General features: G+C 43.7%; 1 protein-coding gene across 4 annotated transcripts in view; it reads left to right on the forward strand.

Moving 5' to 3' along the window:
* LOC124136119 (urocanate hydratase-like) overlaps positions 1 to 13177 on the forward strand; it is a 29450-nt gene extending 16273 nt beyond the window's left edge. For all 4 annotated transcript variants that reach the window (XM_046501935.2, XM_046501925.2, XM_048396896.1 and 1 more), the window contains exons 13-21: positions 617 to 725; positions 1741 to 1829; positions 2047 to 2117; positions 4759 to 4857; positions 7801 to 7900; positions 9187 to 9268; positions 10169 to 10217; positions 10441 to 10491; positions 11586 to 13177. In XM_046501935.2, the coding sequence (XP_046357891.2) occupies positions 617 to 725; positions 1741 to 1829; positions 2047 to 2117; positions 4759 to 4857; positions 7801 to 7900; positions 9187 to 9268; positions 10169 to 10217; positions 10441 to 10491; positions 11586 to 11726 (791 nt within the window). In that variant the 3' untranslated portion in view covers positions 11727 to 13177. The remainder of the gene's footprint in view (positions 1 to 616; positions 726 to 1740; positions 1830 to 2046; positions 2118 to 4758; positions 4858 to 7800; positions 7901 to 9186; positions 9269 to 10168; positions 10218 to 10440; positions 10492 to 11585) is intronic.
* Positions 13178 to 14804: the final 1627 nt, after the last annotated feature.

The following is a 14804-nucleotide window of genomic DNA, read 5'->3' on the forward strand; positions in this document are numbered from 1 at the left end:
AACGAGTGACCTTCCCGCCGACCCAACAAGACGACTTCCTGTTAATGTGGCGTTACACCAACCACATTCACTATTTTCAGAGTTTGATGCACACATGTCAGAATCTCCCTTTATAACAGCTACACAGCTGCATGCAGATGAGCAGCGAATTTGCGTAAAATACCCCCCAAAAATATTCAAAACCCAATTACTTTAAATTAACTTGCGTACAGAAACGCATGCATTAAATGAAAAACTCAAATGTATAAAAACAGCTCGCGTAAATACACAATGAAGTTTTATCAGCATGCGTTCAAAGGAGCTAATTCCGAAACACAAATACGAGCTAATTAACTTTCCGAGTCAAGCCTATATATTTAGAACAGTTATATACATCTCAAACATATTTTTTTTTTAAATCTTAAAATTTTCACTAATTTTGGGAAAAACAAAATAGAGTGATGAATAGATGAGTGAAAAAATATTGGTTACCCAATGAAAAATGTAATAACCCAATTAAAATAGAAACTCTAGAGTAAAAACTCAATTACTCAAAGAGTTATCTGGAGCTCTGGAGCTACATTAAATGGGTTCACCCCGTGGTGTTTCGTGGTAACAGAATCACGTTGTTGTGCAGGCGCTGACGTGGGACGCTGTGACGACATGCACGGCACCGCCTTCAGATTCCCGTCGTATGTACAAGACATCATGGGCGACATCTTCTCACTGGGATTCGGACCGTTCAGGTAACACCAACCGTTTTGCACAGGAATGCATATAATTTTTCTTTCTTTCTTTTCTTTCTTTGTTGTTTAATGCCGCACTCTGCTATTGCCCAGTTATATGACGGTGGTCTGTAATTAATCGAGTCTGGACCAGAAAATCCAGTGACTGAGATCATGAGCATCGATCCACTCAATTGGGATACGATGACATGCATCAACCAAGTCAGCATGCCTGACCATCCGATCCCGTTAGTCGCCTCTTAGGACAAGCATAGTCGGAACTCATATCCACTTCAAGCAGACAATATGGCCACCTCATCCCCATTTTATTATCCTCATACTCTTGGAATATTTATGGTTAGAATAGGCCCAAAGTGAATCTAGGCCTATACTATCGGCTCCATTTTGACGTATTTCGACCACGTGTTATTTTAGGTCTTTCGGGTTTTTGGCATGACTCTTTGACTATCCGGTGGTCAGATTTGATCTATTGCGTGTCAACGTACTCCAACAACGTGCATCGTTGCTCATAATATCAATCAATCACTTGTTTGTTTGGTCCAGGCTCGATATATACAGGTCAGCGTCATATAACAGGAATATTGCTTAATGCGGCTTTAAACAACAAAAGAATACCAATAGTTTCCATATATATGTGAGAAGTTAGAGGCTTTTTCTGCCCTGTAGCACCGCGGGGATAATTAATAAGGACAGAGGCTGGTTCCACAAACCATCTCAGCGCTAGAACTATTGTAAGCCTGGGTGTCGTTAAACAAAACAGCCTTAGCGCTACGATTGTTGTATGTCTACGTTATGGTATGGAATTTACTATCACCTTAGTGCTAAATCGCTTTATGCTGTACTGTATTGGTACGAACACTGTGCTATAGTTACGATCGTTAAGCGCTATCGTCGTTTTGTTAAACTTCGTACTGGGCACAAAGTATTCTCTCTGGACTGTAAGTATTCTTTCTGGACTGCTAGACCAGCTATACTCTTCCACACAGTATATAAAGATGCTGTGTGTGTCCTCAAGGTGGGTCTGTGCATCCGGGGACTCCGAGGACCTGGACAGGACTGACGACATCGCCGCCTCTGTGTTGGAGGACATCCTCAAGGAGGAAGGTAGGTTGTCGTCTTATGGGGGTCGGCGGGTAGCCCACTCCTTGAGTGAGTGAGTAAGTCGGGTACTTGGTGACCTCTGTTGTCTAGACTAGTGTTTGTGTGTGTGTGTGTGTGTGTGTGTGTGTGTGTGTGTGTGTGTGTGTGTGTGCGTGCGTGTTAGTTGAAACGTATTAAAACGCATTCATTAAGTGATTATCATGAAGTGAATATGTTTCAGTGCCTGAAACAGTCAAACAACTCTACCAGGACAACCTCCGGTGGATCAGAGAAGCTTCTCAACACAAGTTGGTGAGTTTCACATCTACCCGGGATGGGTTGAGGGTAGCTCTATCACAGGTGTCTCAACACAAGCTGGTGAGTTGTACATCTACCCGGGGTGGGGTGAGGATAGCTGGTGAGATGCACATCTACCCGGGGTGGGGTGAGGATAGCTGGTGAGATGCACATCTACCCGGGGTGGAGTGAGGATAGCTGGTGAGATGCACATCTACACTGGGTTGGGTCAGGGTAGCACTATGAGAGGTGTCCAATCAGAAGCTGGTGAGATGCACATCTACACGGGGTGGGGTGAGGATAGCTGGTGAGTTGCACATCTACCCGGGGTGGAGTGAGGGTGGCACTATGAGAGGTGTCCAATCAGAAGCTGGTGAGATGCACATCTACACGGGGTGGGGTGAGGGTAGCACTATCAGAGGTGTCTCAACACAAGCTGGTGAGATGCACATCTACCCGGGGTGGGGTGAGGGTAGCACTATCAGAGGTGTCCCATCAGAAGCTGGTGAGATGCACATCTACACGGGGTGGGGTGAGGGTAGCACTATCAGAGGTGTCCCATCAGAAGCTGGTGAGATGCACATCTACCCGGGTCGGGTTGAGGGTAGCACTATCAGAGGGGTCCCAACGCAAGCTGGTGAGATGCACATCTACCCGGGGTAGGTTGAGGGTAGCACTATCAGAGGTGTCCCAACACAAGCTGGTGAGATGCACATCTACACGGGGTGGGGTGAGGGTAGCACTATCAGAGGTGTCCCAACACAAGCTGGTGAGATGCACATCTACCCGGGGTAGGTTGAGAGTAGCACTATCACAGGTGTCCCAACACAAGCTGGTGAGATGCACATCTACACGGGGTGGGGTCAGGGTAGCACTATCAGAGGTGTCCCAACACAAGCTGGTGAGATGCACATCTACCCGGGGTAGGTTGAGGGTAGCACTATCAGAGGTGTCCCAACACAAGCTGGTGAGATGCACATCTAACCGGGGTAGGTTGAGAGTAGCACTATCACAGGTGTCCCAACACAAGCTGGTGAGATGCACATCTACACGGGGTGGGGTCAGGGTAGCACTATCAGAGGTGTCCCAACACAAGCTGGTGAGATAGCCGGGGTGGGTTGAGGGTACCTGGTGAGTTGCACATCTACCCGGGGTGGGGTGAGAGTAGTACTTTCAGAGTCTCAACACAAGCTGGTGAGTTGCACATCTACCCGGCGAGTGTGATTCAATTCTTCATTACAAGTACAGCTTGTCAGTTTTAATACACAATGCAAGCAGCGATACTGTCATGTGGGATATGACACAGTATGAGGGAGAGAATTATTTTAAATTAAATTAATAATTTTACTTAGGTAAATGTACATAAGCGACACAGTTTGACATTCAATGGAAATATTCACTGTACAGTCTTCAAGGAACATTGTCAATATGTTGTTTGTACATATATTATTTTGGGATGAGGGTAACACTATGTCGAAATAAACCTCTTATTTCGCCAGCTGTGCAGGTGAATATATCGTTTAGTCTGTTTCTGCTACGGCAATCGACAACAGACAGTCCCATCGTGCAAATCACTCTTTACCCCTCGGTCACGATCAGTGGCCATACATAGTATACTCCTGTACATTTCTCAAGGAAGGCTACTATCTAAAAGGATCTCGTTTAGTAATAAAAGTGTCAGCAGCTGATAAGTGGGCACCAGCTCATGGACAGCAGACGGGCCAAGGCCCTCCTCTTCTCTACGTTGTCAACACAATCACCAGCTATGCATGTCTAGTAATGTCAAGTCGACATTAGCGGGTGAGATAATGTATCAAGTGTATACGAGGTATCCGACCTTGAGAGCACCACGCACCGATGGCTCTGTTAAGAGTGTTAAATAACCGCAGAACGTGAAGTTCAGGCCACACCAATATATTTTTCTGTTTAACGGATATAATTGATGTTCGGGTGTTGAGACTTTTATTTCAAGAGATTTTTCTTCCGAACTTAATATCAATCAAACCTGAACATGTTTTTTTATTTGTTATATTTTCCCCTGCATCCGGGAATTTCCGTAAAACAGGACAATTAATCGTCCTAGCAAACAATGGTATGTATAAATTTTCTCGGGGACTTTAGGGCTTAGTGGATATGTAGTATACCTATACATTGTGGGATTCGAACCCACAATCATAGGTTTCTGGCGTGCCCAAGGGACGCAACTCTACACAGCGAGTCGCGGCGCCTTAGACGACTGGGCCATCCGTGCCCCCGTATTCTATTATAAGCTTCAGATTAAAGGTCGCCATGGAAAATGGTTTCAAAGTGCTGCTTATCCCATAACGAGGCTGACATTATTTTGCTAGTCTTAGCGGGGTTTTTTCTACACCTTAGTTCTAAACGGTAATCTAGAATAGAAAGAGAATTCCATTGTGACGTATTTAGGTACATGTATGTAGGAAGCGATAAAATGAATCGTGTGGTCAGGCTCGGTAACTTGGTTGATTGTGTGTCGCTGTACCCCGGCGGCGTGGGATATTGCTCACAATATCAATCACCGGATTGCCGGGTCCAGACTCGGGTCATCGCTGGAATATTACCGATTACGACGTTAAACAACAAACAAACAAACAAATACACTTCCTGTATCAGTCTTTAATCATTCTGGTTGCAGGTTGTGGGATCGCAAGCCCGGATATTGTATTCGGAGCAGTTAGGGCGGATAAGGATAGCCCTGGCGTTCAACAAAGCGATTGCAGAAGGACAGATTAAGGTAAACAATTGCATATGCAAATATTCATGCGAGATGTGCTCAGGGCCCATGCGTGGAGAGAGTGTCGACTAAGTGTCGGGTGGATGTGCTGCTTGTGGCACAGTGCCCCGATGGCGTGGATTGCTGTTCATTATTAACAAAGGCATTGTTTGCCTGGCCCCGTCTCCAGTACTTACAGGTTACCGTTATATAGCTCGCACAGTGCTGACTGCGGCGTTGACCAACAAAAGCATTCCGAATCGGTGCTTAACGGTGAAGATTATGGAAATGAGATCGATGGTTATGATTATGGAAGGAGATGGATGATTATGGAGGTGAGATGGGTGGTATAATGAGGATTATGGAGGTGAGATGGGTGGTATAATGGGGATTATGGAGGTGAGGTGGGTGGTATAATGAGGATTATGGAGGTGAGATGGGTGGTATAATGCGGATTATGGGGGTGAGATGGGTGGTATAATGGGGATTATGGAGGTGAGTTGGATGATATAATGAGGATTATGGAGGTGAGATGGGTGGTATAATGAGGATTATGGAGGTGAGATGGGTTGCATAATGAGGATTATGGAGGTGAGGTGGGTGGTATAATGAGGATTATGGAGGTGAGATGGGGGGTATAATGAGGATTATGGAGGTGAGATGGGTGGTATAATGAGGATTATGGAGTGAGGTGGATGGTATCATGAGGATTATAGAGGTGAGATGGATTGTATAATGAGGATTATGGAGGTGAGATGGGTGGTATATTGAGGATTATGGAGGTGAGATGGGTGGTATAATGAGGATTATGGAGGTGAGATGGGTGATATAATGAGGATTATGGAGGTGAGGTGGATGGTATAATGAGGATAATGGAGGTGAGGTGGATGGTATAATGAGGATTATGGAGGTGAGAGGGGTGGTATAATGAGGATTATGGAGGTGAGGTGGATGGTATAATGAGGATTATGGAGGTGGGTTGGATGGTATAATGAGGATTTATGGAGGTGAGATGGGTGGTATAATGAGGATTATGGAGGTGAGATGGGCGGTATAATGAGGATTATGGAGGTGAGATGGGTGGTATAATGAGGATTATGGAGGTGAGGTAGATCGTATAATGAGGATAATGGAGGTGAGGTGGATGGTATAATGAGGATTATGGAGGTGGGATGGGTGGTATAATGAGGATTATGGAGGTGAGATTGGTGGTATAATGAGGATTATGGAGGTGAGATGGGTGGTATGATGAGGATTATGGAGTGAGGTGGATGGTATAATGAGGATTATAGAGGTGAGGTGGATTGTATAATGAGGATTATGGAGGTGAGATGAGTGGTATAATGAGGATTATGGAGGTGAGATGGGTGGTATAATGAGGATTATGGAGGTGAGATGGGTGGTATAATGAGGATTATGGAGGTGAGATGGGCGGTATAATGAGGATTATTGAGGTGAGATGGGTGGTATAATGAGGATTATGGAGCTGAGATGGATGGTATAAGGATTATGGGGGTGAGGTGGGTGGTGTAATGAGGATTATGGAGGTGAGATTGGTGGTATAACGAGGATTATGGAGGTGAGGTGGATGGTATAATGAGGATTTTGGAGGTGGGCTGGATGGTATAATGAGGATTATGGAGGTGAGATGAATGGTATAATGAGGATTATGGAGGTGAGATGGGCGGTATAATGAGGATTATGGAGGTGAGATGGGCGGTATAATGAGGATTATGGAGGTGAGATGGGCGGTATAATGAGGATTATGGAGGTGAGATGGGTGGTATAACGAGGATTATTGAGGTGAGGTGGATGGTGTAATGAGGATTATGGAGGTGGGTTGGATGGTATAATGAGGATAATGGAGGTGAGATGAGTGGTATAATGAGGATTATGGAGACGAGATTGTTGGTATAATGAGGATTATGGAGGTGAGATTGGCGGTATAATGAGGATTATGGAGGTGAGGTGGATGGTATAATGAGGATTATGGAGGTGGGTTGGATGGTATAATGAGGATTATGGAGGTGAGATGGGCGGTATTATGAGGATTATGGAGGTAAGATGGGTGGTATAATGAGGATTATGGAGGTGAGATGGGCGGTATAACGAGGATTATGAAGGTGAGGTGGATGGTATAATGAGGATTATGGAGGTGGGTTGGATGGTATAATGAGGATTATGGAGGTGAGATGAGTGGTATAATGAGGATAATGGAGGTGAGATGGGTGGTATAATGAGGATTATGGAGGTGAGATTGGTTGTATAACGAGGATTATGGAGGTGAGGTGGATGGTATAATGAGGATTATGGAGGTGGGTTGATGGTATAATGAGGATTATTGAGGTGAGATGAGTGGTATAATGAGGATTATGGAGGTGAGATGGGTGGTATAATGAGGATTATTGAGGTGAGATGAGTGGTATAATGAGGATTATGGAGGTGAGATGGGTGGTATAATGAGGATTATGGAGGTGAGATGGGCGGTATAATGAGGATTATTGAGGTGAGATGGGTGGTATAATGAGGATTATGGAGGTGAGATGGGTGGTATAATGAGGATTATGGTGAGATGGGTGGTATAATGAGGATTATGGAGGTGAGATGGGCGGTATAATGAGGATGATGGAGGTGAGATGGGTGGTATAATGAGAATTATGGAGGTGAGATGGGTGGTATAATGAGGATTATGGAGGTGAGATAGGCGGTATAATGAGGATTATGGAGGTGAGATGGGTGGTATAATGAGGATTATGGAGGTGAGATGGGTGGTATAATGAGGATTATGGTGAGATGGGTGGTATAATGAGGATTATGGAGGTGAGGTGGATGGTATAATGAGGATTATGGAGGTGAGATGGGTGGTATAATGAGGATTATGGAGGTGAGATGGGTGGTATAATGAGGATTATGGTGGCGAGAACAATGATGGTGACGCATGTTAAATATACAAGCTCCTTTCAGGGCCCGGTGGTGTTGAGCCGTGATCATCACGACGTCAGTGGTACAGACAGCCCCTTCCGGGAGACGTCCAATATCTATGACGGGTCCTCCGTCTGTGCAGGTACGTCATGTCTTTGTACCTCCATCTGTGAAGGTACGTCCTGTCTATGCGCCTCCATCTGTGCAGGTACGTCATGTCTATGTACCTGCATCTGTGAAGGTACGTCATGTCTATGTACCTCCATCTGTGAAGGTACGTCATGCAGTTTGACAGCATATGACGGATCCTCAGTTAGCCAGACAGCCTTTGGGCACATCAAATGTCTTTGAGGGGGTCCTCTGTCTATGCAGACGTCATATAGCTGGAACATTGCTGAGTGCCGCGTCAAACAGCTAACAATCATTTTTCTCTAATAAAGTATCAACATGTAAGAAAAGCGATAGTAAACTAAAAAAACGATCTTAATTATAGAAATGTCAGAAACCTCAATGATGTCTCAAAGAGTTACAGCTTATATTTACGATATACATATATATTTCCTTACTCGAACATTAACCTCCGTTGGGGCGGTTAGGTTACCTCCAGGTGTCAGATCATATTCCCGAGGCAAGGGAGTTAACTGACTTTAAAAGTCCAGTTTCAATCCTTGCCGAACTAGGCTGGAATTCCTTGGCTCGATCGTAGCGCCACCAGTGGCTATTACCAGTTATGTCCCTTCTAAGCCTCTCCTAAGGATCAATCAGATTCCACCTCTCGTTTCACTTGCATTTGCTTCAAACAAAATGGTGGAGCCGAGTCAAGCGATCTGATCGATCATCAAGACCTATATTGCGATAAAACGAGTCTTACATCGCAAAGTGCATCAGATCACGTGAGCACCTTGATTAAAAACATGAAAAGATTTAGAATATATCTGTTGACAATGTGTTGACATTTTACGAACCGGGTTTCAATTTTGTTGCGCATTTTGATTGGACTATGCATAGACCCGTTAATCCAGCCAAACTGTAACTCCATAATACCAGCCTAGTTCGGCAAGGGTGGAAACTGGACTTTTATAGTCAGTTAACTACTTGTCTCGGTAGGATGGTGTCAGGTATGGCTCGTCAAGTTCAAAACCAGGGTTAATTCCCCCAAGGGTACAAGGTGTGAAAGCCTTTGTTACCCCCTTCCCCGACATAGGTATGATCAGGGCCCTAGCGTTCAAATTGTTGAACGCTCATGTTAAAGTATGGGTGTTACGATCGCCTTAGCGCTAAGATCCCTTTGTGCATGGAACAGCCCTAATTGTACTGTTATGAGTTCGTACTCCGCCAGCAGAGATCAAAGACCACATACGATCACTGACAGTCTATCTGCTCGAGACCAAACAGGTGATGAACTCTCTGTATTCCATATCTGTACAGACATGGCCATCCAGAACGTCATCGGGGACAGCTTCCGGGGAGCGACATGGGTGGCGATACACAACGGTGGCGGTGTTGGCTGGTGAGTGGGTAGCGTCGCTCCAAGTTTTCTCCACTTCACGTAGAACGGTATTTTGAGAGTCAGAAAATATATAACCTTTCGTATCGAAAGAACTTGTCACTGAACGGATACGACCCAACGAATTCTGATATTAAACACACAAACAGTTGACCTAAAGTGTGCATGCGAGCTGTCTATGTTAATGTATATGTCTATGACTAGCAAACGAGTTCCCAACATGGCAATACAATTCGTGATGGTTTAAATACTTTATACCTAAATATTTTAGAATTGCTGCAAATTTAAATCATATTCAACATTTGAAGGACGTGAAGTGAAAAAAGGTAGGATCTGTTGATGTCTGTCGACTCCAAAGATTACCGAAAAATTGCATGCCTTAATCTACGTTGTCCGGAGTTTATTATTGACGTCAAGGTTTCGCAAGAATAACGTCCCTTAGCAACAAAGATCCGCAGGTGTGTTCGACTCCTAGATTCATCCTTATGGTTTATTTAGCATCACACACGTACGTACCCCTTGGTTTCACTGTACCGTTCTCGCACATAACGCCGACATTGCGTGATTTGAAGGAAACGTGTAAGACTGAACTATTTTACCATAGTGAGTTGGGTTAAGGCTGCCTTGAACAGTTATTTTCATTCATATCACGGCCTGTCCGCTTGACGTGGGAGAAAACTAAGTAATGCAGGCCGTTTGACAGTTTGGTGAACCAAGCGATCTCGTGTTCAGTGCTGACAAACCAAGGTTCAAAATAAGTAATAAATCTGAGATAGATTCGTACCCACGATCAAGGGACGCAACTCTCCAACAGCGAATTGTGATGTGACCCTTACACAAATAGTCCACCTCTGCCACCCTTTGCTATCATATTACTGAAATGCATGATTCATCTGTTCACAGGGGAGAGGTTATCAACGGCGGGTTCGGTCTGGTCCTCGATGGTTCCTTGGTAGGGTTTTTGTGTTATAAAATGTTTTTTTTTTATTAAAATGTAAACGAATTCCACCTCACATAGGAAAATGTTGACATGTATACAAACAGCAACATGGACAAGCAAACAATGATGGTCATAACATCCTGATCGGAGTTTTCTTTAAACAATCGTGATGATTTACATGATGACAATTTGAAACAGCTATTGTTCTATTATCATAAAAATATTCATGTTCCAGGATTCTGCCTTGAGGGCCAAACGGATGTTGTCCTGGGACGTCAGTAACGGGGTAAGAAGGATGGGCAGTGACTAAAAGGTAGTAAATGGGGTTTGACCCGCTGGATGCTGAGTTATTTTACTGACGCACATTTTCATAAGACCTGCTTTGCTTAAAATGACAATGGGTGACATGGCAGAACAGGAAATTTCCCACAGAATTCAAAACTGAGAATTTGAGTGCTTTATGTATGTTGAATTTTATTCTACTCAGAAGTGAGTGAGTGAGTTGGGTTTAACGCCGCTTTTAACAGTATTCCAGTTATATCGCGGCGTGTCAGCTTTATGTGGGAGGAAAGCCCGAAGTGATGCAGGTCTCAGACGTTTACCACTTCGGTGAAACCCACGAGCACGGGTATGGTGCTGACAAACCTAGAAACATAATCGGGGCGAACCGGGATTCGAACCCACAATCATAGGTTTCTGGCGTGCCCAAGGGACGCAACTCTGGACAGCGAATCGCGGCGCCTTAGACGACTGGACCACCCGTGCCCCCCTCAGAAGTGAGGGTTGGAGAGGAGAGACATGTGTCTCTGGCATCCAGGGGGTTAACGTCGCGTTCAGTATTATTTTACTTATATGGCTTAAATTACGTGTACATGTGTGTGGGTGTGTATTAACTGAAAACGTCTTCGCCTTGCCTAGCGTGCCATGAGTTGGTATCAGGTTTCTTAAAATATAACTTGACTGATTGCCTGTCATCGCACCCGATAGTGTAGGCGTTGCTCGTGTATTCTGTCAGTAGTTGTTGTTTTTTCAGATCGTCGTGATATAGTTTGTTTGTTTGTTTGTTGTTTAAAGCCGCACTCAGCAATATTCCAGCTTTATGACGTCGGTCTGCAAATAATCGAGTCTGGGCCAGACAATCCAGTGATTGACAACATGAGCATCGATCCACGCAATTGGGATACGATGACATGCAACAACCAATCCCGTTTGTCGCCTCTTGCGACAAGCATAGTCACCTTTTACGGCAAGCATGGGTAACTGAAGACCTATTCTACCCCGGATATTCACGGGACCCGTCGTGTTATAGCTTGAATACTGAATACTGGGTTCATTTTAAGGCGAGAAATTCATGTATTTGAAAACCTGTTTATATTCTAGGTGGCCCGTCGTTGCTGGTCCGGCAACAGTCGAGCTGAGGAGACCATCTGTCGGGCAATGGAGTCTGACCCCAAGTTGAAGGTCACGATACCATACCACGTGAAGAACCCCAATGTCATCGACAAGGCTATCAACGGCTAGTGTGAACACCACGGATCTCATGGAAATCAAGAATACTGACATTGAAATATACTCTATCCTGCCATCACTAGATCTTTATGTCCAACACTACAGCTGACCATCGTCAGTGCACACGTTTCTTCATCACCCTTATCTGTTTGTTGTTTACGCCGAGAACTGAACGATTGTTAGATCTGAAAAAAATAACCAGTGGCCATTCATTCTAGGGGGTGCAGATATAGGAACAATATCTTTGATTGAAGACTCAGATTGGTCCGAGCACTCACTGGTTAGCCGCTCGCATGTTTCCGTAACCTACATTCGGCTTGTCTCGGAATGTCCCGCTCGTTGAGCCCGGCTGTCACTTGAGTCGTGGTTTACATCTTAACGTTTTTGCTAATAGTGACTACACCGCAATGCGACCGTATGTATGTACGGGTGATGGAGGAACGCAGTGTATACAAACCCCCCGCGAAGTATTGACGTGGTCAGCAGACGTTTCATGTCTTCAACGGTGGTAATATCAATTATATTATTTGTAATAAAGTTCTGATACGTGATAGAGGATATTTCACGTGTCGAGTGAAATATCATGTTTTTCTCATCGAATGGGGGAAAGGAGATATTTTCACGAGTAGCGTTGCGGTTCACCACCTATTGTATTTGCGACTAAAAAAGTAGTTTCGGGTTTGCAAAATCTAAAAAATCTGTCCATCCGATCCCGTAAGTCGCCTCTTGCGACATGCATCATCATCACTGATTTACAACAGTCGTATAGTGCTAAGATCGCTTTGAGGAACGGACCCTGCATCGCTTTTCATACGAAAATCAGACATTTGAACTCAGTGTAAATTTTAGGCTGCTTGCATCACATCACATTTAGGGCCCGGTTACACTGTACAACGAAGAACATATAGGACTTGTTTTTCAAATCTAGGACAATGTCAAACATACAATTAAGTTTCTTGTACATTCCTGAACATCTAACAATTTCTGAACTGTCATAAACACACTTGATATCATTGCTTGACAGAGTTTCTATTATTAATCTGCACGTATTATGTATTTGAACCCAACGAAAAGTCATTGGCTACTATTAAAAAAGATATTTGTCTAGTTGACCGTGGGCTTCATCTAGAGAGGGTTTGTCATAATGTAATACAGGTACCACGGTCACAGCATTATATACCCTTTCTATTAGAAGTGGCTATGGAAGTCACTAAATGTTCATGCTGCCCCTATAGACATCGTTATGGTGCATATGTTTCAAATATATTCTAAAGGAGCATATCAAATCCCTGTATGCACCATAACGATGATTATTTTTACGTCTGTAAATATATTTGCCAGTGCTCATGTGACTTTTTCAACTGCCAGTCATACGGACAGGCAGTATTTAGAAATACCGCCCTGGAAAATGTTCCCCTATTTAAAAACACTAGAATTGCTGAATAAAAAACATTTTATTATCACTTACTTGTGTGTGCCTTTGAAAACAGGAAAGAAGAGTGCGCGTCAGAATGGATATCGCCTTCACCATGCACATATGTGCCATACACTCAGCTGTCTCAAATACAGAGATTAACAAAAACAACCAGTTAGGGTGGTAAAATAGCGGACGTTTCAGTACATATGCTAGTACTTTAATCAAGCATGTGATCTACAACTGGGTAGGACATGGTCATATATAGCTTAGAATCACATGTACAGTAGGCCTGGGACAGGAAACTCGGGTCGGGTGGGTCCTGAGTAGGACCCGGGTACCCACGGGACTACCCGGACCCGTGGTTAGTCACGTGATATATTGTTTAATGACAAAAAATATCTAAAACTCTACGGTTACACTAGAAGTCACTGACTTTCGCATTTCTTTCTGACTATGCACATATTCGTTCTGACTTTTAGATGTTTGAATAAAGATAAAACTCGTTGAACTTCCGTGAATGCATGTTTTTCGTTGATTGCTTGTATCTAAGTACATTTTGGCAGGGCTACGGTCTCTCGAGGGTAGGGTCGGGGAATACAGGGCAGGGTACCCGGTAGTGAATTTGAACTCGTCACATCCCTAATGTACAGTCATCCTTGGCTTTCGTTATTGTTGATCTCAGTATGTTATGTTTAACTACAAAAACCATGTCTACTACTAATCATAGATCATAGGCGGGTACAGAGGGGGGAGCAGCTATATGATGGCAGTCTGTAAGTTATTGAGTCTGGACGAGACAATCCAGTGATTAATATCATGAGCATCGATCCAAGCAATTGGTCGGGTCGTATGTTGTAGGCAGTACATTGACAGAGAGGATTGTATTTTTGGACCCCTCCCTATAAAGTATTAAAAAAATGCTGGATCCGCCCTTCTGATCAGAATGTATCTTATCGTATTGTAGAATACATCAACCAATGATAAGACTATCTGGTTGATCCATCAAGATGCATCCACATATTGTGAATCATCCCACCCTATCATGTTTTCCTATTCTGAATAAAACAAGAAGGGACCATTAAACTTTTGGGTGATATTTTATGCAGTGAAGACTGAGCACGCAATTTCAAAAAGATATCCCAAATATAGTCATGATCCCTAACTTGTTTTGTTCAGTATACATGAATACCCGAGAAGACCTGGGATAGAATTGGTCTTCAGCAACCCATACTTGTCATAAGAGGAGACAATGATTTGGTTGATGCAGGTCATCGTATCTCAATTGCATAGATTGATGCTCATGATGTCAATCACTAGGCTTTACAGACCATCGTCATAAGGCTGGAATATTGCAACAGAACATCAATCATACCTGGTTTTCAGCATTAGACATTCATTTTCCTTAAGAATAGTCCAGAGGACTTTCGTAAACCGTATTACACTGGTCCTTGGAGATTGTAGTTATTCCTGCTTGAACACGACAACAATGTTTACTATGATTACATTTTCTCTCAGTTTTATTCAGTTGTCAGAATTATAGCCCTCGATTACGAGTAGTCAATGAGGACTACCCTTATCGGATTCTTACTTGTCTTCAGCACAATTTAGTAGTCTTTGGCCAGCGAACTAGCGTGAAATTTACCTGTAGTACTGTTTACTTATTCCATTCTGTC

Source organism: Haliotis rufescens, unplaced genomic scaffold (genome assembly GCF_023055435.1).
Source record: "Haliotis rufescens isolate VD_foot unplaced genomic scaffold, xgHalRufe1.0.p SCAF_16, whole genome shotgun sequence".
Taxonomy (NCBI): Eukaryota; Metazoa; Mollusca; class Gastropoda; order Lepetellida; family Haliotidae; genus Haliotis; species Haliotis rufescens.